At 39.5% G+C, this 27247-nt stretch overlaps 2 protein-coding genes across 2 annotated transcripts in view; one reads left to right on the top strand and one right to left on the bottom strand.

Annotated features, from left to right (window-relative positions):
- Window positions 1–5511, bottom strand: part of USH1C (USH1 protein network component harmonin) — a gene marked incomplete at its 5' end in the record, with an annotated part of 49279 nt that extends 43768 nt beyond the window's left edge. The window contains 2 exons of the mRNA XM_081999838.1: window positions 1460–1527; window positions 5476–5511. Of these exons, the coding sequence (XP_081855964.1) occupies window positions 1460–1527; window positions 5476–5511 (104 nt within the window). The remainder of the gene's footprint in view (window positions 1–1459; window positions 1528–5475) is intronic.
- A 4163-nt stretch (window positions 5512–9674) lies between these two features.
- Window positions 9675–27247, top strand: part of OTOG (otogelin) — a gene marked incomplete at both ends in the record, with an annotated part of 108286 nt that continues 90713 nt past the window's right edge. The window contains 9 exons of the mRNA XM_082000185.1: window positions 9675–9734; window positions 12744–12834; window positions 21631–21723; window positions 21940–22094; window positions 22498–22616; window positions 23006–23211; window positions 24851–24981; window positions 25821–25927; window positions 26826–26935. Of these exons, the coding sequence (XP_081856311.1) occupies window positions 9675–9734; window positions 12744–12834; window positions 21631–21723; window positions 21940–22094; window positions 22498–22616; window positions 23006–23211; window positions 24851–24981; window positions 25821–25927; window positions 26826–26935 (1072 nt within the window). The remainder of the gene's footprint in view (window positions 9735–12743; window positions 12835–21630; window positions 21724–21939; window positions 22095–22497; window positions 22617–23005; window positions 23212–24850; window positions 24982–25820; window positions 25928–26825; window positions 26936–27247) is intronic.

Raw genomic sequence — 27247 nt, 5'->3', positions numbered from 1 at the left:
CAGTTTAAAGTTTTGGTTTTTTTTTTCAAATCAAAATTGAAGGGCCTTCAACCAATAAACAAAATCCACAGAAGTTAAACAACTGCAAACACCTATTTTATGAGAGGTATGCAAAGCAGTCTCCTTGATACTGTCAGCATTGACATAGTTATAGGTCTAGAAAATGTACTTCATTGTCCAGCTGCAAGAGTGGAGTAACAGCTCCCTAAGATTCAGTGGAGTTATTCCTACACAACATCCAGCTAAATTTAGTCTAGATTATTTGCTGTTCCCTCTCTTACAATTTACCTGGCATACGATATTTTTGAGGCATATGCACTGAAAATACAGATAAGGAATACATGTTAGATAGGATTAGAGATCAAATACTTTTAGAAATGCTATTCACAGTGCAGCAGACATTAAATTATAACTCCAACAGCAATTGCACATATTTTTGCCCTGGAATACTTCATAATGTAGTCAACATATGTTCACAGAGATGTTGGAAGTTTTGCTCAAGTCATTGCAATTTGGAAACTGTAGAAAAGTTACTATATGCATTGTTAATTTTGTAACTGCAAGAAGACTTTAAATAATTAAGAGCTACTGAATCAACTGTCTTTCCAAACAACAGGCTTTATGAATGGAAAAGCAATTAAACAGACCTGAGTGAAACTGAATCAGATATGCTGCTGAATACAGCCATAACTATAGCTCAGTGCAAACATCAGATGGAAACGTCTACATTTCACTCAGCTGAGATGCTGTTAGTTAAGATATGCATGGAGACAACGTCTATCAGAGACACTTGTCTATGATGAGTGGAAAATACATTCTCATCTTCTTTGAAAAACAATGGATCAGATGCTGATCTCATTTGCAATGACACAGGTCCTAAGCAACTGTGGTTTAAATCAGTTCAGCAAAAGGACTGGTAATAGGCCTATCACCTTACCATTTTTTTTCTCCACTATGTCATAACAACCCAGAGTTGTTAAACGTGCCAAACAGGTCCTCAGACCAAATTTTTTAGCTTTCAGATAAAACAGTTGCAAATTTTTATCTGAATAGTTAGCAAAAATCTTTGAAAAGCAAACTCAATGAAAACCTCTGTTGCAAATAAATAAGCGGGATTTGGAAATATTAATGAATTTGATTAATGCTCTCTTCCTGCTCCCCAAGAATAGTTTTATCATCCAAGTGCTTTTCTTCCCCCCGATACAAATCCACCAAGTTCTTTTACAAAACTGCCAAGTCATAAAACCAAAGTAACTTTATGGGTGATTACAGACATGCTCCTTCCTTGTCTGCAAGCTACACTGTAAGTATAAGACTTCATTAAACAGAATAAAAACTATTACTTCAACTATTTTTCTAGTAGCATATAGAAAGACCACTTAAAATCTTGAATGTTCACTCTTTACACTTAAAAACGTTAGCAAAATTCTACACAAACATATATAAAGCTAGATCTTACTGGTGGTACATCCGCAGCACATCATAAAGGTAATCTTTCTCCGCTTCATTGTCAATTAGTAGATTAACCTGAAAACCCAAGAACATTATTGTAAGTCTCTGCCTAAATAGCCACAAATGTTGAACATACAAGGCTTACACAAATTCTTAAGCCATAGAGCAAAGATTTCAATAGGGAAAGACTTTTTTTGGTGCGTTTTTTTTTTTTTTTTTTTTTTAGAGATAAACACATTTTTGCAATAATTACCTCACAATGTGGAACTTACAAAAAGACTTTCAAAAATTAGTATTACAATAACTGGACAATGCGGTAAATACTAATATATTGTATATGCTAATTTCCCCTCGGCATTAGTATTATTACAATAATATCATATTTGCCTTACCTGATAATCACTGTAGTGTTGAAGAAATGTTTTCAGAAACCTTTTTGGCCACTCATTAATATAGCACATACTGTCACAGATAAAACCATCACATTGAGATGATTATAATCTATGTTCTGTTATCCAAACCACTGATTTCAGGGTCTCACTTCTAACATTATGCAAACTGCTACACTTCTGTCCCTCTTTGCTCCAGCTCTTAACTGATAGAACTTGCTAGCTATTCTTTCCTCCCCTGCTAATAGTACGTTTACTTAAACCAGTGTCATATTACTATGCCGGCTCTTGGATAATTACAGTAAAATAAACAACCCCCACCAAGAATTCTCATATGAGGACTTCAATTTATATCCAGTGACAGTGAGACCCGCACTGATCTTAGTTGCAGTAAGAGGTCACATCACATTAGTTTTACATTTGGACAAGCTTCATGTTTAGGAAGACAATTTACATCTGACCTCAAGGCTAATATTACTGTAACATGAAGTCTGAAGACCAATTTGCATACTTAGAGAAAGGCCCTTTCTTTCTAGGTTTGCAATGGTTTGCATTATGTTCTGAACTAAACACATGCTTCATATTCCCTTTGTCCCTTTTGGGTCTCTAAAGGCAGCAAGACTCCACATACAGGTGGTTTTCTATTACTTGTCTCCTCTGGAAAAAGGCACTTTCAAAACACCCGAAGGCCAAAAACCTACGTGCAGGACAGGATTGCTTGACAGTAATACTAGTGAGTAAAACAGTTTATTCACAGTGAATTTCAAAACACAGAAGAAAAAGTCTGCCTGAAAAGGAAAGACAATGGTTTGCAATCAAAACTGACTGGTTCACCAAACTGTATGCAGACTCAAGGCAAGGTGATACATGTAAAACTAAGTCCAACATCCACTTTTCCCTTCCCCATCAGGAAAACTACAACATATAAATCAGCTTCAGTTTTGATAGATTGAACTCAATCCCTAGTGCTAGCTAAGGTACTGTACGAGCAGTGTCTAATGAAGAACATTAAATGTTTGAGCACATCAACCCTACACAGCAAAGAGCAAAACCATCATCACCTCTTCTCCTGACTGGAAAAGCAACCAGTAAAAACATTACACTTTTCTTCTGATATGCTACCTGATGGACAGTTCTCCACTCCCTCTCAGGAACTGGAGGCCATATCCAAATCCTACCCTTTCTTCTCACACAACATTTAGTCTTCCTGTTTGATTCTTGCACTTCTCAACCCACACCAACAGCTTCCCCACCCTCTGACAAAAAAAAACCCCAAACACCCAACTGACATATATTCAGAATGCTACAGCTGGGTTAATCTGCCTGGGCCATCTCTCTAGTTAGGTCATTCTTCTCCTGTTGCCTTCTACTCCATCAGTTATCACTCATTGTAGCCACCTGCACCTCTTACCATTTTCCCAGTTCATTAACTCCTTGGGATAAAGTCTTACTGCAGACATATACTTTCCCTCGGCTCATCAACAGTTTCTAAGAGCTGACTCTAATTTCATAAATCCTAAAAGATCATGCCTATGCATGTTAAGGGGAAAAAAAAAAAAATATCAGTGGTGACATAGTATAACTTGTATCAGAGAACTATTCCAGTATCTCTTTATTTCTCAATAAATTAACTGTAGATATATGGGAAAGATGATTGCACAGCTTTTAAATGAAGAATATTAAAAAAATCCATCTGGACAGAATCTTGGGCAACTGGCTCTAGGTGCCCCTGCTTGAGCAGAGGGGTTGGAGCAGATGACCTCCAGAGGTCACTTCCAACCTCAAGCTTTCTGTGATTATTTAAGGGTATTTTCATAGTAGTTGTATAACTTACAATCCTAGAACACAAATAAAGAGTTGCTTATGCTCTATCTCTCGCTATATAAATTGCACTGTTTTTCATAGAAATTGGTAAGGAGTCATCACAAAAACTGCACCTAGATGCAAATTAAAAATAAAGTCTGGCAACAAGTCTATCAGTAGAATAGAAGTTGTGGGGGAAAAAAAAGCACTTTTTGGTGTGGAAAAAGTTCAGATTACAGTAATGCACTACTGTAGCACTAGCCCAATCAGTCAGCTTTCAAAGAAAAATATAAAGTTCTAATTAGGCTACACAGACTTTGAAAAACTACTGAGGGAAATGGATGAACTGGCCAATATATTTGCATATATTACATATCTTGCATTGCTGTTTGGTTGATAGGGAGAACTGATTAAAATTACTAAGAAAAAAATAATATGAACGCGGCAAATAACTGAGGAAACTCCGATCCTCTGGCTGTGCGTTTTTCATTATTTTGACACAGACAAAGTATCCAAGACATTAATATTGCCACAGAGGCCACGAGAAGCAGGACAATGCAAAATAATTTAAAGACCTGTTCCGGTACCCTCTGACTCAGATAAGTTTTCACTCAGACATGCATCCCACTTACTTGCACAACAAATGCTGACAGTATGTCTTACGTTATCAGGGGTGGGACTAGAATGATTTATGAATTATAGCAGCAGTGAAAGGGAAAAGGTTTAAAGTTCAAGATGGCAACCATCCGCCTAGGAACCACAGTTTTTATGGTTACATTGCACAACCCACTGTTGAGGGTAATAGGTAGCAATGCCGAAATAACCTCCTAGATGGCTATAGTCATCGCTACCGTGTAGCCAGGTCCTTAACATTTTATGTGGGTTTTTGCAGCCCCTCTACTTCATCCTAACAGTTCTTTAGTTAGTGGTGTTATTACGAGGCGATACTTCTATAAACCACATTACACTACTTCGAAGAAATTCCATTCCCTAGCTGACAAAAAAACAAACAAAACAAACTCCAACCACAACGTCCCCCCCAAAAAAACCCCACAAAACAGTACTGAAAACTTTAGCCCGAGAGAGTCCTAAATGACTATTCAAAAACATCTCGTAGATGCATAAACCGTTTTTCTCCTCCTTTCCTTAAACAGAGCTTTTTGAGCTTACTTTGCTCATAAAATTTTGAACTCTGCTGAGCAAATGACAAAATGACGTGCCAGGCAGACTGAGTCGCTCCATGTATCAAGTGCATTTGCACATGACTGCACATGCACAATTCCACTCGTGAATGTTAAGGTGGAACCGAAGCCTTCCGAGCACCGGCTGGCAGCGCGCAGGGCTGCAAACATGAACTGCCTGGGCCTGGACTTCAGCACCTGCACTGTCTCCGTCCCCGAACTTGACTGGCAGCGACATTACTTACATGATATTAAAATAAAATAAATTCTCTCAAGCCCTGAAGTCGCTCACGCATCGGGGAATGTTCTTCCCCTTCTCTCCCTCCCTTTTTAAGGGTTTTAAGTTGGACGACCACTCTCTCACAGGAGGCTGCCACCCGCTTTTCCGCGCCATTGGCACGGCAGCGCCAAGCTCCCCGAGCCTCTCCCTCACCGTCGCTCACTGTGGCGCGCGAGGGGCACGAGGGCGGGCAGGCAGGCGGCGGGCAGGCAGGCAGCGGGCAGCGCGCCCCGGGCCCTCCCGCCGCCAGGAGCCGTGCCTCAGCCCGGCGCTTCGCCTCCCTCCAGGCCGTGGAGCGAGCAGCGCTGCCCGCAGCCTGTACTCGCGCCGGTGAAGCGACAGCAGGTGTCCGTAGGCTCCGCTCTCTTACCTTGTGCCGGAACTCACGGGCGACCCGCCGCTCCATGTTGCGCGCGGCTGCGGGCGGTGCGCGCGAGTGCGGGCGGTGCGCGCGGGCGGCTGTGCCGGCGAGGCCGCGCCCCGGGGCGGCGGCGGACGCGCGCGCGCGCCGCTCGCGCCCGTCGCTGGCGGCCGCTCCGCGATCTCGCATCTAGGGGTACGGGCTGCGATAACCTCCCTGCGACCCCAGGCTTCGGTTGTTAAAGCCAAAGCAACATAGAAAGAAAAAGCAAAAGAGAAAGAAAAGCTTTCTCCCCCACCCCCGTCTGTTACCTGGCCTCTTCCCTGGGCTGGTTTTTACACCTGGTTGATTCTCATGCAGCACCGAGCTCACACCCGACCTTCTCTTGTATTTGTAGGTATGTATGTCACTAGCCCTACTATTTAAGGAAAGCACAAAGATGTAAAATTTAAAGTATGCTAACACCTGGAGGGGAAAAAAAAAGAATAATCTGCTTCAATAAATTGCCCTACTGCAAATAATCTCAATTTTTTTATTTTTAGGTGAGGGGTGAATCTGATGTATCGCTGCCTAAGTCCGATTTCCACCAGCCGGTCCCACTAACAGAGCATTGTTGCTTACAAACACAGCCTCTGGTGTGCCTACTGTGAGTAACTGCGTAAGAATCAAGCGCCAAGTACCTGAAAAGGAGCCTATTTCAGACTAACCTCTTTACGTAATTTTGTCTTGGGCTGGTTCTTCTCCCGCGTCCCCTAACCTAGTACACAGTAATAAAGACTTCTGCAATCAAGGCTGGAAGCAAGTGGAAGAGACCAGCTAACCTATAGCCCCTCAGTCTCCCCGCAGCATCAGCTTTACCCATCTAACTCCAGAGGGAATGGGCTTTACATAAGCATAGGTAGCTTACCTGCTCCTCCTTCCACAGAGTGGGAACTTGTATGAATACACATAAAGGCATGACAAAAAAATTCCATACTGCCAAATACAAACTGGATTCTGTCTTATTATTTTTGTGCGGTAGCCTTCGTAAGCTACACCAGCTCCTTTAGAAATTGCTCTTACCCCTTTCAGAACATGGCTTTGCTGTATTGGAACATTTCAATGGCATGTACGCTACCCGTTTCTCGTATCAGGTGTCAGGAATAAGAGAGGAATGCATTTTAAGCCTGTGTACAAATAGAAAAACTGTTTTCAGAAAACAATTTTCTCTTAGAAGTGCAACTACTAGTACACAAATAATTAGTCTTATATTTGAAAAGAGAAAGAAGGAGATACATTAAATTTAAAGGAGACATGAAATACCATGTATGTTTCCTTTAAATTTATACATAGACTACAATAGTCATTGATATCTATCAATTGCTTCTGGAAGACTTTACAGGAATTGATCTTTTACAAGCTGAAAGTTATGTCCCTTTGAAATAAAGTGGCTTTTTTATCAAATAGATAAGTTTTCCAGGAGTCAAAAACACCTCCATGAAGTAAAATAGTATGGAGTTAACTTCATTTGGTGATGTGAAGACTGCCCTGAATCATCACGTAAAGGATGCACCACAGAAAGGATAACGAACTGGGCAGGCTGTTAGTCTATTACATGAATTCCTCTGCTCTACTGTGCATAAATACAAAGCAAACAAACCCACAAAGCTGTCCCATGCTCCAAAAGTGGAAGTTTGATAATCAGAAAATTTATGAGATGGTTCTGAAGTTTCCATTACTTCAAATATATCTTATTAAAAATGGTACAATTATGACTGTTTATTAGTTTTGGATAATGAAATCTTTCATGGCAAGAAATCAAATTGCATCTAAATTAGTTTTAAACTAGTTTTGGTTATTGTTTGCTATTTGTGGCATGAAGGGAAAATGAATAAAGTGGGCAGTCCATTTAGTAGGCAGAGAAATACATTAAAATGGGTGTTGTGTAAACTGATTCCCGTTGCTTTTGAGCTACTTCCTCTACTTCCATCAGTGTAATCTGGATCAGAGAAAGCACACCAAAGCCAAGTGCATGATGCATTCAGAATAGATGGGCTCTGCTACAGGCTGAGCTAGCACGTATTTCTAAAAATCCGTTTGGGGTTATTGGCAAAAGGCTGTGCTCCAGTTAAAGAATATTTTTTCTACCTCTCTCTCTTTTCTCTCGGACACATTCTCCCTCCAACGTTTACAGGAGAGAACAGAATTCTCAGTGAAAACATCACTAGTTTTCTGTCATTTCATTAGAAATAAAACACTTGTTGCAGCAAGAAACACAATCCACAGGGACAAATTACAAAGGCAGAAAAGAGATCTTTTTAATGAGTTACTGTTAACAGACTTCCCAAAGCAGTCAGAAAAGGCCCCTTTTCATCTGAGACAGTTTCTCACCTGGTATGGGCAGCTTCTAAAGCTTCTGTTATAAGATATGCAAACCTGAAGAATGATGGGGAGAGAGGCAGCAGATGGGAAAGGGAAAAGAACAGAAAAAAGGTAACAGCGATAGGAAAAGGGAAGAAAAATAATGAAAGGAAGGTAAAACAGCAAATTTAATCACAAGGAAGAAAAAAGACGAAGAATAAACCTGGTAAAGGGTCCACAAAGAGCTCCAACTTCGAGTGTGAAATTATGGTAAAAAAAAGGTTATCAGAAGCTATGGAAATGACCCATACGCATTATCTGCATGCTGCATTCAGTTCATGTCTTACTCATGTCTTTCATCACTCAAGTTCTGACACCTGTTTCAGTCGGCCGGGGTCAATGCTCCGTGTTAAGCATCGACAGCGCTTGCCGCTTCCCAGCGCAGGCAGGCAGCTCCCTGCAAGCTGGCAGCTTTCAGTCGTGCGACATTCCCGGGAGCAAAGGCAAAGCCCCGGGTTTGCTCGCGTGAGAAGCGAGGCGCAGCCTTGCAGCGCCCGCCACCGCGGAGCTCTCAGCTCCTGCTGAGGCGCCGCGAGACTAATCGTTTCCTAAACCCCAGAAGGGCGGGAAAGTGGAAATCAACGTGAGGAGCCGGCGATGAGAACTGCCAGTGCGGCCGGCGCCTCCCGGCTGTAGGGGCAGCAGCCGGCCTGGGGCCGGGAGCCCTGGGGCAGAGGCGAGGGGCGGGTGCGAGGGGAAGGGCGGAGAGCGGGCGGCGGTTGCTAAACTCCCGGCCGCCCCCCCCCTCCCCCCTCCTCCGGGAGGGCGGGATGAGCTTAGGGCGCAGGTAGTGGTCGGTGTTGAGGGCTGCAGCTCCACGGGAAGTTGCAGTCGCCCGCATGGAGGCTCGGCTTCTCCTCGGGATGGTGCTGTGCGCTTGGCTGCTGCCGGGTGAGTCTCCCTCCGGGCTAGGGCACAGAGACGAGAGAGAGGAGAGGGCACTCTCGGCCATCACTAACCTGCCGCCTTTGCCTTCCAGACTTGTCATCGTGGGGCGCCCGGGCGCAGCTCCCCGTTGGTGGGGAACTACCGCTCCCCAGGTAATAGCCAGCCGGGGCACAGCGGGACTCCTTCCTCGCCGCTCCGGTGCGCGGCCGGGTGGGCGGCAGCCCTGAGGCGGGCCGGGCTGTCCGGGCCGAGCAAACCCTGTTTTGTTCTCTCAGCCGAGGTAGCGCCGCGGGACCCAGGAGAGGAGTCGGCCTCGCCGCGGCGACGCAGGTAGGGGGCGCGGGCCGGGCGTTGAAAGGGGCGGTGGACGGGCGCGGCGGGGCCGGGCGCTGGGGAGAGGGCTGCGGCGTCCCCTCGGGGAGACGAGGCCTCCGGGACGTGCGGCTTTTCGCTGAGGAGAGCAGCCCCTTCCCGCCGTCGGTCGCCTCGAACGGCGGTGCGGGCGACGCGGTGCCGTCGCTGGTGCCCCAAGATGGGGCCTGGCTTTCCCGCGCTGCCGCCTGGCGAGACCCCTCTGAGGGGTGTCTGGCTGGCACCGGTCTGAGGGACGGGTGTTCTGGTTGTCATCAGGATCATATGTTTCTCATATCTTGCCTCAATATATCTGTACATTACTATGATACCGTCGGTGTTTCTGATGGCTGTCCTTCGTGATTCTTTGGGACTTGTCCTTCAGACAGTGTTGAATGTGTGTTTTATCCCAGCCATAAGAAGTACCAGTCATGAATGGAAGGAAACTTGGGGCTTAAAGCATTTAAGTAGTAAGGGAAGATTCAGCTCGTTCAGAAATAGTTGGATGAAGCATCTTTGCTCCAAGGGAAGCTGACATTTGGTCTGCCTCATCCAGCAGTCATCACTTCATGCCTTTTCACTTCTCAGTAAAAGTAAATGAGCTGGCAGTATCGGATCGCTACAGCTCGGTACAGGCTTTTGGATGTGGTTTATCTTGGCAACCCAACTATACCACTCGTGGCGTGTTGCTGAAATGTAATTAGGGTGTGTGGTTCCCGCTCTGTTGTTTGAGGGTGGGAAAAGGAAGGATTGCTTTGTAGCCCTTGTTCAGGGCTCCACAGAAGAGTCGTCTTTCTTTGTGCTTTCTCCCCACTCTTTTTGGGAAAAGCTCAAGCGGAGGGAAAAACGTGCCACATAACTGCAAGCAGGTAACAAAACCAACTACTGGTCAACTACAAATGTTTGCGGATGGAGGTTCTCCCCCCAAGAATTCATGATAGAGTGATAGCTCTTTGTTTCCTTCTGTGCTAGCCTCCTGAGCAGAAACTTCAGTAAGAAGTATGCTTAGGCAAAAGGGGGAAAAAAAAAAAAAAAATCAATATTCGTTTTGAAAAGGTAAGAACCTGAAGAGTAGTTGTTCTAGCCATTTGAACTGTCGAAAACTAACAGTAATGCTTTTTCATGTTCTTGATTTTAGTAAGCTTCCTCAAAGGAAGAGGTCAAGTAACACTAAGCGATGGTCGTTAAGCAGAATTTTAAGTCCACAAAGACTTAGTTAATGACATAGCTTCTGAGATCACTTTTCAGTCAAATGTCTGGGTAGATATTTAGAACACAGAAAACACATGGTATTTTAAAAATACTTTACAGAATAGTGTACAGGACTAAGAAGTTTGAATGATAAAACGCCAGGGCTTGAAAATTAAACGCAATAAATCTAACCAAGTCTTTAGGTAAAATTATGTAGACATGGCTGGGGTTATTTATAATGTTATTTTGGAAATTATTTGCTCAGTTAGTCTTACCACAGTAGATATCATATTAATAAACAGCTAATGCTAATTAAGCTAATTTAAGTAGATGCTTTGTTAATAAGGAAAAACTTGCTATCATAAGTCATTGGCTTCTGAAGATTGAAAAATTCATGTTAAATTGAGAAAAATGTTATTCAGCCTAGATGTAGGCAGTTCTAGAACAAAGATAGGAGGTTATAGAGAAGGTGAGCAATGTGGTTTTAACAAAGCTGTGCTAATTAGGAGGTATACTTCTACCTGTCATGAGCATGGCAGTATGAACACATCATGACAAAATATCAATGTATTTTTTGTAACTTGGCTAAGTAGGTCTGCTCCTCTGTTTTTTCAATTAGATGATATAGGCTGAACTAGCTTTTGTGATTTGATGTTTTGCTGGTTTGTTTTTTTAATAGGAAATGTAAGTATCTAAGTTTTAAACAAGTCTTTAAAGAACCTTTATAGATCAATGCTGATACTGCTTTCCTTTCTGCATGATAGTACATTTTACAGGACTGGTTGTTTTGTGTGCACTAAAACCACAAGTTAATATTATTTCCTTAAAGCATATTTTCTACAAAAGCTGATATGGAAATTTTCTGAGTAATATGTAAATTGTTTTGGATATTGTTTTCTCTCAGAGAAGAATTGTGGAGAATATGAAACAAGTTATACATGCTCAGGTGCTGTGCTACTTCTGTCATTAAAATGTTCCCTTTTAAGATGAGTTGTCTGTGTTCACCAGTTTCCTTGAACCTGGGCATTCAAAGCTGCATCTTAAAGGGCTATTTCCATCTACAGTACCTCTTTGTATAAATAGCTGAGTTTGTATGTAGTCCCACTTCTCTGTAAATGGGGTAGACAAGGTCACAAATTTATAAGTAAAATGCTAAATCTTTGCACTTGCAAGAAGATGGGAAGGAACTCCTATGTCGTCCTACCTAAACTATCATCCTTGGGTAAAACAGCGTGAAAGAATGCTGTCCCTTCAATTTACCTAGAAGCTGTCAAATAACTAGTGACCATGACTGACTTGTAAGTTGTTAACAACTAACCTGTGGGTTCTTTTTCCTGTTGTGTGGTTTTTTTTGTTTTTGTTCCCCCAAAACTTTGATTGGAGTTCTTCTCATGGTACTATGGTAAGACTCTGTGTATTTCTCATTCAGAAGTGCTACAGATGCCACTGTATAAGTAATTTGACTTTGGAAAGAAGGTGGACGGGTTGTGACTGGTGCTGCTGACAGATGGAAGAATGAAATAGAAGTTGGATTAATAGATGAATATGGCAAGAATAAGGGGGGAGTCAACATTATAATGATGTACCAATTTATAAAAACGATTACAAAGTCGAATAGACTAGAAACACTGGGATTCCAAAGGGCAATTTATGGGAGAAAAAGAAAGCTTAATTCACCATGATATTGGGAGTTAATACAAGAAAACTCAAGATATCTTGCTGCTGACTGTTGAAGGCAGAAGTCCTTATGAGAAAGGAAACAGAAGAGAATAAAAGCTTTAGTCTATCATCATATATTTTTGAATGCTAGAACAACAGAAGAAGATTAAGGAGAAGATGGTAGGAAATACCAGGAAAACTAACCTGGGTGTTTATGAAACTTTTTAAAAAACAAATAAAAAACTGCCACAAAACAAACCTGTTGATTTTGCTGGGTGTTGGATCAGGTTCTTGCAAATGTGTGAATTTAGGACCTTATAAGACATTTTGTTAATTATTATTATATTGCTTACTGATTTATGCATGTATATACTTTAAAATGATTAAAAAAAACTGTAACTGAGTGATAAGAGCTTCTAAAACAGCAGATTGTTTATACTGAGAATTATGTTAAATACACATGATGGTATAGAGGCTGTAATTGAGAGTAAAAGGACTATGGAGGAGGGCACAGAGGACAGTTTGGTTATGTGGTTTTAGGCATTTTGGCTTAACTGGTTTAAAATCTGCCTGCTGTCTTCAGGCATAATGTACTTTGATGCTCCTTTACTGGAGTCTTGAGTAGAATGACTATACTTCTTATCAAAACACACCATTGTAAAATAACTTTTTAGTAAGCCAATATGAAGCAGTGAGCTTACTAAAAATGGTAAATTTAAAAATGTCTTCACAGTCTATCAGTAAAGTGTCTTGGTTATAGCTGCTGATTTCTTTGTTCTTCCTGAAAGGAGTCTGGAATGGCAGTTTATAACGCTTCATCTACTATGATATCCCTATCTCGGAACAGGAGACTTCACAATATGAAATGTGGACCATCTAGTAAGTTCTTTATGTTTCTACATGAAATAACTTATTTATTATATTTTGCATCATTTAATTATTTTTATGAAGAAAAAACTAAAATAGCTAGTACAGGGGCTCTTCCTTGATTGGTCCCAAAGGACTACAGGAGTATGACAATGTATTACGGGATTTGACCTAGCTTTAAGTTTACACCTCGTTCTGGTTTGTTCATTTGAAAGACTGTCTCGAACTGCAGCTTTTCTAACAAAGAGCTTTCAGCAGGGCAGTCTGCTTTTGTATCTAAAGATGTGGATTGCTGCCTAGATGCTATTAATTTACCTGTCCTGTATCTCTTCTGTGCTTGGAGGTTTTTAGTTTGTTACTTTTTTGCTGAGGTAATCTGTGGATGCTTTTTGTGTGTGTAATCTATAGGTTAGCAGGATAAGGTACTCTTAGCCACCAGCTTGCAATGGTGGCCATTTGCTTGAGGAATTGGCATCCTGGCTTTCTTTGGTGCATCTTATTTTCAGCAGTGGACAGGCTTAAACCTCTTTGCTCAAGGGTAAAGATCCTCTGTGTTAGCTCTTCTGTAGAGGCTCTGTCATGCTTGTCTTGTACAAAGGAGAAACACGAGGCAAAATAGTTCAGAGTAATTTTAGTTACACAAAACTTCCAGGTTCTCTTCAGTCAGCCTGATAGGTTTCATTGGATGTGGGACTTACTAGGGAATAGCCTGGGTTTGCATCCCCTGGCTTTATAGCACAAAATGCAAGACTGATGTGTGGACTGGACTCTTTTCAATTGTGATTAGGTTGTTTCATTTCCAAAGGCCTTTAATTTCTTGACTACATACTGTTTTCAGAAGCTTTTGAAAAGTGTGTATCTGAATGTGGAGGAATAATATTATGCTTCTGTTACTCAAATAAAAACTATTACTTATGAACCTCTCCAGTATATGAAAAATATCTTATATAGTGTATGATAAAATGGCTCTACAAATACAGCAGTCAACATGAGTAAAACTCCCTCTGCCTTTGAGGGTTCAATTGCACCAGCTTATTGACCAATAAGTAGTTCTTTTTTTAGCTCTATTTTTTAAAACGAATAAAGCAGCTTCCAAAGAGAAGATGTGCAAGTTGTGCTGAGAAATTTGTTGCTATAATAATTGTTTGGTTCCCTGGGTTTATTTTAGGGGGGGACTAGTGGATTTCATGTTCTGCTTCAGAGCATCGAGCTAGAAAAAAGACTTTAAGATTCATTTTGCTACTTTAATAATACTCTTGAAAAGGGTTTATGTGCAAATTTGTTGCTTCTTAAATAGACCTAATATTTAAGACAGGGAAGAACAGATCTAGGAGGGAGAATGAAATGGGTAGTGAGTATTTCATGCCAAGTCATCACATGTCTAAGCTTTTAAAGGAGGATGTAGTTATGATGGCAAGAACTAGGTTTCATTGCCCTCTGCAGATGTAATAGGATAAACTTCCTGGGTATTTTCTAATTCGTATTTCTGAGGTAAAAAAAATTCATAAGGATTTTCCATTTCTGATGTACTTGCTTTGGCAGGACAGTGTTGTTGGAGACATCCATTGAAAATTATTGATGATTGCCCATACTTGAAGGCATGTAAAATCAGGATTACTAAACTTTAAACAGTTGAATACCCAGACTTGGAAGTTTCCTTTTTAAATCCCAGTAAGCTCTGTGTGGGAAATGGAATCCATTGTTGTCTGTCTGTGATAGACACATTAAAAACAAAAGAACAACCTGATCTACTTTGTGCAAGAGTTTGGTAACACGCTCTAAATGCTTAGAACAATGGTTTTGTTGTGGCCCTTCCTATTTGAAGAGAGATGCAAGCTGCTATAGCTCTGCCAATGGCCTGGGATTTGCACCAATCTGGGGATATATGAAATAGTAAAGCTTTTTTTTTTAAAAAAAAAAAACCCGCAAGGTAGGTTATCTCCTTTCTCCAGTTTAGTGAAATCTCTATGAACATTATTTGACGACTTGCTTGGAAAACTGTAATTATAACGGAGTTGTATTTCATCCTACTGCAGTCAACTCTTGTTGCGATAACATTTTTTTACTTCCTATAACTCTATATGTAGATCAAACAACATGTTTTATGTGGAATTTTTGTACAATGGATGCATGAATTATTGTGAGATAACTCTTTACCTTTGTGTCGTATTAGTCAACTTACTGTGAGACAGATCTCTTTACCTTTGTGTTGTATGAGTCAACTGAAAGCAGTTTAGAAAGTGATGTAATGTCTTATATGTCCACAGAACAAAAAAGTTGGTATAGTACAAGTAAACACCAAGAGATAAATTCTTGTGTTAGTTTCTTGTACCTAGGGAATATGGGTTTTGAGCTTTGAAATGTTTATCGGAATAATTGAGAAGCATTAACATGTAGTTTACGTAGCTATTAAACTTGTAGCTTCCTTAACATGAAAAACAGATTTGTGTGGAAGTTTAAAAAAAAAAAACAAATGACAAAGAGCCACCCCAAAACAACAACAACAACAAACCCCAAACTGAACACAAAACCCCCAAAACTCTGGAGCTAAAGCATATTAACAACCTGGGACATGCAAAACAAATACTTTCTGGAAGTAAGTTTCAAACTACTGCTGAAACTTCCTAACAGGTTAAACACTTCAGATTTTCTTGTGTTAAAATGCTGTACCATACATGTAGTCTTTAAACATTAAAGTTGCTGTTACTATAGAAGATATTTGTCCCTTATGTGTGCTCATTTCAAGAGATGCACCAGAGCAGAAAATCTGCAGCTAACTAGAAGGCTCATAGTATTGAAGGTTTAAAATTACATCCTACTCATTCATCTCAATCTCGAAAAGGAAAATTTTACATCCTAGTGTAATGAGATCTTTGTCCTCATTTCAAGGCTGTATTGCATTCTGTTGAAGCCTGTATGCCACAGAAAACTTGTGCCGTGACAGGCAGATGCTTTCAAAGACTATAGGAAATATTTCTTGCATTATTTCTCCCATAGTCAAAAGGGTACTTGAAAGCTTTCTAGAGAACGTGTGCAATGGAAATTATGCAGACTTACAAAGTATGTCAAGAATGTTGACAGCAAAAGCTTAAATATTCAATTTTAAGCATATGTTCTAGTCCTTTATGCATGGTTATAGGTCCTAGCTGATGTTTTGTGCAAATTCTTATCCCAAACTGCTTTGTTTTTTCACTTTTCTATTTCAGAATAAAATTTGCTGATTTTTAAAATAATTGATCCTTTTAGTAGTTTGATAACCTTCAGGCAGACCTCTTACACACTTGCATAAAACTTTTAAGATGTGTCATCTTTTAAAGAATCCTGAAAACTATAAAGTCTTTGTCTATTTCTGCAAATGAATCTCTGGCGCTCTGAAACTGTTTGGACCAAAGTTGGTAAAAGGGCAGAATTGTAACAGCTGAGGGAACAGGCTGGACCTCATACTTACCTAGCTCAAGTAAGACTTGATCACTTTAAGATCTCTTAAATTAATCTTTCATGCTTCAACTATTCTGTACAAGTGAATTGAATAATAAAGACCCTGAAATGAAACCTGACTTCAGTGATTTGCATTAAAGAAATTTTTCATGCCATGTCTTAAACAGTAACAAAATACAGAATTCCAACACTAGGACATGCTTAATGCTTTACAGAAAAATACCCATAGGAACGTGCACATCAGTTAGAAATCTTCAAGAATTAATAATGTATTGATGATAATGGTCCATTCCAGTGAGGACAAAATTCAGTTGGAGCAACTGGATTGGCATGTTGGTTAAAATAAAAATCAAGTATTTAAAAGATGATGTGCATGGTAATTTGAGTAGTCAAACATGTTCTTGAATGTGTTGGCTTGCTTTTACTTTGTGAAAAACCTTTAATTTAGCTGTCTCTTTGATTTAGTGCTTTAACTTTTCTGTGGGATACAGATACATGCTTTCTTTGCAGTTACCTCTTTGTGCTCCAAGGGTAGAGCTGTTCTTTAGTGACTGTATCTCACTTCATGCTGAAGGGCTTTACGTTATATAAATTACTTTCAGCTATACTAATTTTATTCCTAGAAAACATGTTAGATCAGAGGAACAAATAATGTGTGAGCAAACCTGGACATATAGTTGATTTGCAATTGAAGTAAGTTCAAGAGATCTTTAAGTACTCACTAGAGAAGTAGTAATGTAAGAAAGCATAATATACTAAGTGGGCATAATGTCATAAATGCAAATCTGCAAAATATATTGCATCTATAATGATATTTCAAAATAAGTGCTTATTTTGATGAAGATGCAATATGCTTTTCAACAGTTATCATACAAAATTGGCAGAGCTTGTGCTTGGAGCCCAGGTGAAGAACATTTGAAAGGCCAACCAGAGTTGGATGGCACTGTACTGTATTTCAAAATGGATTTTGGTACTTCCTCTTGTCAGGTCTACATGATGCCATTAAAGCATCTCTTTTGAGAGAGCAACAGCAGTAATCACCTCTATGAAGCTGGACACTTGTCTCCAGAAACAATTGCAATGAAATGCAGACAGGGTAGGTTACAGTCTCACTTTTTCAAAGGCTGTGATAAAGAATGGGCACGAGGTTCTGCTACTGCTTACAGAGTGCCAGCTCTGGCCTGAAGGCTCTCGCTGCCTGACACTGATGAATTAAGAAGGGGGATGGACTAAATGGAGGTCCGGATGCCAAATGGACAAAAATAACTCTAACCACATATAGAGTGGGGTTGCAGCCTATTCAGTAATTAAAAGATGGTTGGAGTATTTAAGCAATGAGAGGAACAGAGAAGAATTCAGACCTGCGTTATAAGATGATCCCAAGTCTTCACCCTGTTCAATAAAGAAGGAATTTGAGACAAGTTGCTTCATGGCAACAATGGTCATATTATCAGAGTGACTTGCAGGTTGTAATGGCATCAGTTAGAAATCACATTATTACTTATGCAAGTCGAATCATGTTACTTAGGCCTGCCACTTTCTGCTAGAAAAGTCTCACCAGTTTTCAATTTCAGATTCCAACCCAATGCACTCTGGCATAATGTCAAAGGAAAAAGAAGAGCTAAGGACTTTTTAATAGAGGTAACTTTCAGGTAAACAAAGGACATAATATTATTCCATAACCTTTCTGAATTTTAAACTTTGTTTAGTCTTGATGTTTATTCCCTTTCTGCAGGTGTTTCTCATGTCCCTAGGAGAGATCTAAACTTGTGATATGATCATATGGGTTAGTTTATTTAGGGAGCTTATATTCCTTTAATGACAAAGATCAGAGTGAACTCTCTGTTATTCTGGATGCCTGAGGAAGTATTTCTGTGTTAATTGAGCAGAATTGGATGATCAATGGCAGCCACATTGTGTGCAGTAGTAGGATCTGAATGTTGATTCAGATCTGGTGTGATCTGAATCAATACTGTATTCCTTTCATTACCTGGTTGAGGATAACAAATCTTTGCACGCGGAGCTCTTCTACATAGTATAAGGAAAGATAGTACAGTGATGTGAAAAGGGATATAAGCAAATAAAAGAGCTATGTTTATCATGTTTTCTTAGAATCATACATGCACAGACAGAGGAGAACTTCACAAAGAGGAAAATGCTCATCATTGACTTCCAATTCAGATTTGACTAACTCACTTTCTCTCTAAAAGGGAGCAAGGGAGATCTTTCCCAGTGACAGCAAGGGTCCCCAGATCAGCTGACTGGATGCACAATCTGAATAAATGTGGCTCGAAGCAGGTTACCTGAGCCATGCTTAAATGAGAATCATTCAACTCGAAACATCAAAAGGGGGCTAGCTTCCTCTACAGTTAAGTGGAACATGACTTGCAGTCTAATTACGGATTATTGTAACTGGACAGGCAGTAGGGCATAATCTTAGAGAGGCAAAGAACAGAGACCTGAGCTCTGATTACACAGGACTTGCAGCAGTCAAGGTGAAAGAGATCGATGTCTGCCTCTCGTGATGAGGAATAAGGCTTTTGCATTAGTTACAAGATTGGTCACTGAGTATGTAAATGAGGTGGCTTAGTCAGAATAAGTAGAGACCTTTCTACGTGGTGCTCATGTTAATTTTTAAATTGAACTCATGCTGGTGCAGGCAGGGAAAGGAGCTAGCTATTTGGGCTACCTAGGCAAAGGAATGTTCTCTTTTACTTTGTCTACCTGCCTTGATCTTTTCAGCATGGCCCTTTTTTTTTTTCCTTCTTGAGGGTGGTGTTTGTTGAAAACAAAGGGATTGAAATTAATTGTTTGGATATTTAAAAAGTCTTTTTAAAAAGTCTAATGCTTTTGCAAAGGGAAATGGCCGTTGGAACACCAATAAGTTGTACCGACAAATTTTGGTAGAACTTGGTAAGCAAGGGTTCTGTAAACTTGTAACTGAAGGTAATAGTTTGTAAAATCACATGGCCTAAAGTAGATGAACATGTAATCTTTTTTTTTTTTTCTTTAATTATGGTACACTGTAAGTTTCTTGAAGTCTTCCTCATTTTAGTATTATAGCCAGCTGTGAGCACAGACCCTCTTTCTTCTAAGTTTCTAGGATTTCACAAAGCAGAAGGAACTTTAAAATGACCTTTTTCCTCATTAAACTGCTACACTGACCACCCTTTAGTAAAACAGCTGGTGATGATGTTTGAGGTAGCTTCACAAAAGGCAAAGTTTTAAGAGCATTCAATTTGTGAATTCTGACAAGAGTTTGCATGCAAATTAAATGTTGGATGCAGAGTTCCTTGGTGTGTACATTTGAAAGCAATTTGTGTGTGGTAGATACACTTGCAAACCAGCTGAGGTTTTGAAGGGGCATTGGGAAGTCCTGCTAAAGCTGAAGTGGGGGCTTAAAAGGAAACTGGAGAGTGTTTGTAGCATCTTGTTAAAAATGCTGTTTCTGATTGTTATCAGAGGTTTAGTTGCTTTTGGCTGGGATACACTCACAGGATACGCTCCATGTGCAGCTAGCTTTTGGATTATTTTAGTGTACTTAAAGCTTTTAGTAAAGAGGGAATGGCTCACTGACTTCTGTAATGGTGCTGCTATTGACGTTCTCTGCTGGCAAAACAAACTGAATATGTGCTATAAAAGGTGTTGGTAGGAAATTGGGATTGGTAAAACATCAATAAAATGAGCTTCTAGAAGAGGGGAGAAAAATTAGATAGGGAGAAAACACCCTTTGAAGTGGATTTATTTTTCTGTTCCTATTGCTGGAATCAAGAATTCAGCATCCATTTAATGTCAGTAGGATGTCAATGATCAACTCCTGACTTGCAAGGAAACATGCATTCTAACAATCCGTTTATTAAAAAAACCAAAAAAACCCAACAACCCACAAATAACAAAACAAATATTTCAACCATTCTGCAAAGTAGTTCAGGATGTACTTTCTATGTTGGTGCTTTTCATGTATGTTTAGTGAATCCCAGTAGTGAAACCAAAATTTACAGGTGGTGTGATCCATGAAACTATAAAACAGTGGTCCATATCCTAGAAGGCTTTCTTCTGAATTCTAATTAATTCAAGACTAAATCAATTGCAGAGTTTATTTGGATTGTCAGAAGTGGAGTTTGCGTTATTTTGCCTGCATTAACAAAGCTTCAAACTCTCTTTAACAAAGCTTTCTCAAAATCCTGAAGGTAATCTAGGTATGTCAGGACTTCTATGTATACTACCAATGATTAGATATTTCCTAAGCAAGGGTTTTACTGAAATGGGAGAAAGGATCTTTTTCTGTGAATTCTGTTTTTTGGGACAGCACTCAAAAATTCATATATAAGATTATTTTTCAAGAATGATGTTGATAAAACAAGAAGGCAGAATCTTCAGTTTGTCTCTTCCTGAAATAGTTTCTTCTGAGCTACTTTTCTGCTGTCTGCAGAAAATATAACCTCAATTTCTGTTCTCCTAACACAAAAATTACTATGATTGCGTAATACTCAATTATTAAAATTCAAATGCTTTCCTAAAGAGACTTAAACTTTGAAAGATGAAATATTAGCAAAATAAGTGAATATATCACAATTGTTAGAAAAGCATTTAATCACAAAGGCTAAATTTAGTAGCAAGAAGCTTTGTTTCTGTTTGTGCACATCTTTTCTTAGACTGTGAAAACTTATGTCAGGTTATGATGGGGATCTTCCCAGGGAAAACTTAAAAAAACCAACACCTCTCCCTCCCCCAAACCTGTCATTGCAGGTTAGGGAGCTTGCTTTCTCTACTGTAGACTCGCTATACTTAAGCATTAAATATTTCCTTTCTTAAAAGTTTGTCTCTCATAAAATTAGAAACAGGAGCAGTAATCTGTGTCTTTGTGGAAAGTGTTTGTGGCTGGTATACTTAAAAGTGGTAAGATGGAAGGAGGGTGGGCAGCTGAAAGATTTATGGCCGGGATCTCAACATTTGTTTTTCTAGGGTAGTATGCGCTCATTCTGGTAGAGCTTACCTATACAGTGTTATTTGTAGCTGTCTTTTACATGATGGTATAGGCACTGTGCTTTTTTGGTTGTGTAATACTTGTTCACTTCCTCAGTTCGTTGCTTAGGGGACTTAAACCATGTCAGACTAACAGATATCACAGCCATTTTGATTTGACTTCTCTAAATGTGCAATAGATTTACTTCATCTGGTTGTATTTCGTGAGGTGAAGCTTTTACAGTATGTTTCCTGTTTGTAGAGGTCTGTGGGATTCTTCTGGACATTTAAATGCTAAGCCAGCATCTCTTGTCATTCATGGAGTTAAATTTGGTGACAGAACTGGGTTTTAAGAATGAAAATTTTCATAATTTATTTTTAACATGCCTTGTTTTTTCCATTCAGATTCATTTACATGTTTTAATGGAGGTGAGTGTGTCTACAGAGAACTGTGCAACTGCAGTCGATTTAATGCAACCGGACCACGATGCCAGACAGGTGTGTAAAGAGAGAAAACCAACTGGGTGTCTGGAATTGTACTTGAGTTGCCACAACTACAAGAATGACTGCTTTTTGTCTAAAGGTTCCTTCATGCCCTGGTATTTTTCCCCGCTGTTTTCTGTGGTGATACTTCACAGTGTACCACATACTTCTCAAATACAGACTGAATCCAAAAACCAGTGGTACTTCTGAAGTGACTCTCCTTTTTGTTAGTGTACAATACAGGTGCCGAAAGAGATCATATATGCAGAACATGGGGTCAGTATAATTTTGAAACTTTTGATGGACTCTATTATTATTTCTCTGGGAAATCCACATATGCGCTTGTGAGACACACTGAATTAGATGAACAGAGTTTTTCCATACAGGTAGGGGACTGCACTTCTATGTTCCCTTTAGCTGTTGTTGAACTTGCTAATATTAATTGTATTTGCATTAATATTTAGAGATTAAAAATAACTTGTATGTAACTAGTATGGGGTTCTAGAATGGAATCTAGTTGTAATTCTAATGTAATATGGACTACCAGTTACTATAGCACAAAATGTAAATAGCTGGAAGGAAGCTGATGTGTGTACTTTCAAAACCTGCTGCTGCTGTGAAAAGTCTGCTCTAAAAAGAGTGCTAAGAGGGCTCAGGATTTTGGGGAATAGTGGGACCAACTACTTGCTCACATGCTGAGGGTGGGATTGGGAGTATTAGTTGTGTAAGGTGGGTTACAAAGAGTTTGATTAAAATCTTGTCTTTGATGCTAGTATTTTTATTTGGCAGGTGAATAATGATCCTGAGTGCCATTCTTCTCCTTACTCCTGCAAAAGGTCCATTAGTTTATTCTTTTCTGGAGATGAACAGATAAAGATGAGCAGTGAAGTCAGCTATAAAGGATTTGGGTAATTGCAGTCATGTTTCTGATGTTGCAGTTACACTGGAACTAATAGCATGATATTGATTTGATAAGAGATGTGAACTAGTTCATGTATTTGTTGGTAGCTTAAAAAACCCCTATCTAGACCACAGCTGTAATAATTACTCCCCATCTATGGAGTAGTGCCTGAGGAAGGTGATAGCTACATGACTGGTACATAGTATTAAGAAGCATAACCATTGACACTGATCCTTTCATTTTTGCTCTTATTTGCAACTTCACCTTTTTTAGTGGAATTACTCTATATTAGAGGTTTTCAGATGTATGAGGAAGTCATTCAATCAGGAAGTAATTTATTTTTAATAGTGATACTTTCTCATGTGCAGTTGTTTTTGATTCTGTCTCATTTGTCAGAGTACAATTACCTTTTATTATTGGAAACTTACACATCCAGAAGCTAGCTGGGTACTTCCTAGTCAGGCACAAGTATGCCTTTACTCTGGCTTGGGATGGTACATCTGCAGTGTATATCAAAATGGCACCAGAGTACCTGGGCAAAACACATGGACTGTGTGGAAACAATAATGCTATCCTGCAGGATGATCTTGAAACCAGTTATGGTGAGTACTTAAAATAGTCCCTCTTGTGTTAATGCATTTTTTCCTCCAAGTGAACTAAATGTTACTTTGCTTAGTTTTTAATTGTAATGCTAGTTGAACGTAAGATGGGCAACTTTTGAAATGGAAAATACGATACGGAAATAATTCTGGTAGATTATATTGTTAGTTGAGAGGGCCAATTACAATACGGATGGGGCTCTGAGGAGGAAGGTACTTAAAAAGCATGACAAAAAGCTGTCTTATGCCATTAGTTACAATGGTATTTGTACTTCAGTTTCCTAGGACTTGAGAGGTAAAACCTACTTTTAAATGTTCACTGCCCTCTTAGAAATTTTTTATAGGAGCCTGTGGAAGTCTGAGATACTGGTATTGGAAATAAATTGATAATTTTAACTAGTAAATCAAATCGATGGAGACTGCCAAATCTTCTTTGATCTGGCACTTCTTTTATGCTAACAGTTTCAGAAGTGACTAGTGATCCTTGGATACCAACTTCAGATAGTTTCAAGAGTCTTGGCTTTCAGTAAATACTGAGTAAAAGAAAAAGAACCAGGGGAAAAAAAATCAGATCCCTTGAAAGGTAGCTCAAGTTAGGTGATTAAAAAGTTCTGGAAATCATTGCGTTGGGTTGTTTAACTCTTTGCTCCCCCTGTTTAAAATTATGGTATTTCTGTAGAGTACTACTTCAAAGCTCGGAGTACAATATTATAGTAGGTTTCCTCTGTTGTTGAAGTGTGCCACTCAGTTTTGGAAAGCATCAGCCCTGCACCACTATCAGATTTCACCCCCATTGAGTAGTTTGCTCACTAAATCAAAATTATTAAAATAATACCAGGATCAATAGTTCATTGCCTTCAGAGACTTGCCTCTACCCTCTCACCTCTCTCAGGATATTTCCGTTGCATAAAGTTGTCATTGTAGCACAAGTCGTCACATTGCATACTAGCTTTATCCAATTAGCTTGGGGAGCAGTAGTAATAAAGACATGGCAAGAGATGCATTCACGGGTAATCTGAGTAGTAATCAATGTCACCACTTGTCTATCATGGATAATACCTTTCTTAGCTAGTTTAAAGCTAGTGTGGGCATTTCTACTTATGTGAAAAGGTCACACCTTTACTTGGTTAATGTGTACAATCATTTTGTACCCTTGCAGTGACCCATGAATGCCTCATCTTTCTTGGGATTTAGACTCTGTTGGGAGTCTCATATAGAGTAACAGCATAAACCTAACAGTTTATTACAGCTTTTTTTTTCCTTTCTTCCATTCAAGGACTGCAGCAGGCACAGTCCTGCTCCCTAAAGCCCTTTCTTGCTAAATTGCGTAATTGGCATCTTGGCTTCTTTCTGCCATTCTAAAGCCTTCCTACTATTGTCCCTTTTAAAAGTATTTTTGTTTCTTAAAAGGACCAGATTGTCTTCAGACTGACAGCTGTTTCATTTAGTTGTAGGGAAGGGTTTGGTGCTCTCTGCTTAATGTGATGTTTTGATTATTGAGATGTTTCCCTGGGAAATGGTTGGACTTGATGATCTTAAAGGTCCTTTCCAACCTAGTGATTCTGTGTGATTCTGTGTGTGAAATCCTTTAGAAACATTGTTCTTTGAAGTCACTGTGTGACTCTGTGTGTGTCTTGTTTAGGAAAACTGACAGATGATGTAGCAGAATTCGTAGAGAGCTGGCAGGAAAATCCTCCACAAGGAACACCCAATTGGGATAAATCTCTTCTCAATGAGCCACCCTGCCTGACACAAAGCCAGGAATATCTACAGGTTTGTATCAGCACAAAAAGATTACTACAATAGTTGGTGATTCTAATTAGAAGAGTGAGAATTTGACATAACGCTTTGAAGGAGGCTGGAAATATTCTCAGCTCTTCTTTGGAGAGGTGGATTAAAATGGTTGCTGCAGCAGAGCTTCCTTTGTCCCCTCCTCTCCCACCCCACTTTTCTTCTGTATGATTTTATAATTTAATTCTTTTATTTTTTTCCCATATGTTATATTGTTGGCATAGTAGCCAATAGAAGTTTTTGCATCTGGGGCAAGTGAAAAGTTGTAAAGTAGGGGTGCATTCTAGAGCTGGTTCCCATTCCTTCCCTTTAGGAAGGACAGAAAGAAGTGGGCAGGCAAAACCAGCATGAGAGCACAGTTAATTTGCCAGTGTTTAAAAAATGAATTATTGTTCCTGTTGTCCATCACATTGAAGTAGATTTTCCTTTCAAGTAACATTTTCAAGATACAGCCCTGAAATACAAATGCTTTGAAATGAAAGCTGATGCCAGGCCTGTTCTATTTCTGTTGCCTTTTACTGTGTAATTTAACTAAACTGAAGACTATTTCAGTCAACGGCCCTTAGCTGCAACATGGTCTACGCCCTTCTTGGCGAAGGGATACGTTTTACTCCCGTTGGTATGACCTTGGATAAAAGATTCGATGTTACATATAGTCTGGCATGGAGAGCAGTATGTTGCTAGCCACTGCTTCTAGATTAGGGGGAAGTGATTCCTAATCACAGACTGAGATGTCTATTCTGATTTTCCATAGTATTCTATTCTGCATAGGTTTATTTTTTAAAATGTTCTCTTCACAACAGCTCTTTCATTCATTTCAGAGGGTGTACACTCTGTGTAGTATCCTGTTACATCCCCCTTTTGAACAATGTCATGAATATGTGAGTCCTCTTCCTTTTATGGCAAGCTGCACCAATGATCTTTGCATGTAAGTGAATGTTTTTGGGTAATTCCAAAGCTATTATAAAAAACATTGTCTTTCTATCATGAGAATGAATTGTAAATGTTAACAGAACTAATGTGTGACTCTTCCTGCTTATCAGTTTTTATCTAATGTTCTTTTATTCTCTTGCTTTTCTCACTTGTTCTAGTTTTACTGCCAGAAACTTCTGTGGAGTTGATCCTGTTTTCTTTGGTATAAGGATGACCAAAATCAGGCCCAGATATTTTCATAATTTGTTAGTGTACCTTCCCATGAATGTGCCATCTGTTTTGATTCTGAGTGTGCAACATCATCAGTATTTCTAACATTAAGAGTAATAGTGAGTAGGTCAGTTTGGCATCTGCAAGCCATACGTTAATCCAATGAAAAGAGGAATTTGAATACTATTTGAATTCATGCTATCATTTCACAATCTGTTATGCTCCTTGTCCAAGCAGTTTTGACGAGTTAAATTAACAGACAGGACAGGAGAAGATACTTTTGATTTCTTGTACCATAATTTTGATTTTCTCTTTGTACCATGGTAACTCACTGGTGGAAATCTTACAGTTTCTTCTTGTGAGTTTTCTGAAGGGTGCTTTTCCTTTTGTAAAGATCAAGACCTGTATTCATGTCTGTTTATACTGCTGTAGCTCTGCCTTTCACAGATTTATTCAGGAAATTAGCGTCAGGTCTCAAATATATTGATGACCTGTCTTCAAGGGTGGCAGAATGTCTTATCCATTTAAGACTTTTTAAACTAGCCAAACAACACAGGGCTTTAGAACACTATTAAAGTAGATTCAAACAGTGTGGTTGTATGCAATGCAGGAAGACTCATGAGGTTATGACTGCATGTTTGAATGTAGGTAGAAAATAATATGTCAATTTTTATTTGTGTAAGGTCAGCAGTTGATAATGCAACTTGGTGTCGAGCATTAATGGAATATGCCAGAGCATGTGCCCAAGCAGGAAAGCCGCTTCAGGGATGGCGAGCGCACTTTCAGCAGTGTGGTATGCAGATGCTTTCATAATTGGAAATACTGCTTAGTAGTTGTATTTTGAAAAGACTGCTTTTCATACTTTTACTTCTTTGTCCTTCCTTCTGTTTTGAACTCATAGTTCTCAATGAAAGCATAACTAGGGACTCACTTCAAGGCTACATAAATGCAATGGATTTTCTTTTTTTATATGTGTAATTTGTACTGAATGTATTTAAAGCACTAAACTTATTAGAATGCGTTTTAAGAACCTTCTTACTAAAACATCAGAGATTCTTTAAGGTGATTAACCATTTGTTTTTCCATAGAGCTGCTCTTTCAAATA

The sequence above is a fragment of the Phaethon aethereus genome (genome assembly GCF_964289735.1).
Source record: "Phaethon aethereus genome assembly, chromosome: 5".
NCBI classification, from domain to species: Eukaryota; Metazoa; Chordata; class Aves; order Phaethontiformes; family Phaethontidae; genus Phaethon; species Phaethon aethereus.
Note: the sequence above shows the minus strand (reverse complement) of the source record. Positions and strands in the feature narration are given on the sequence as shown.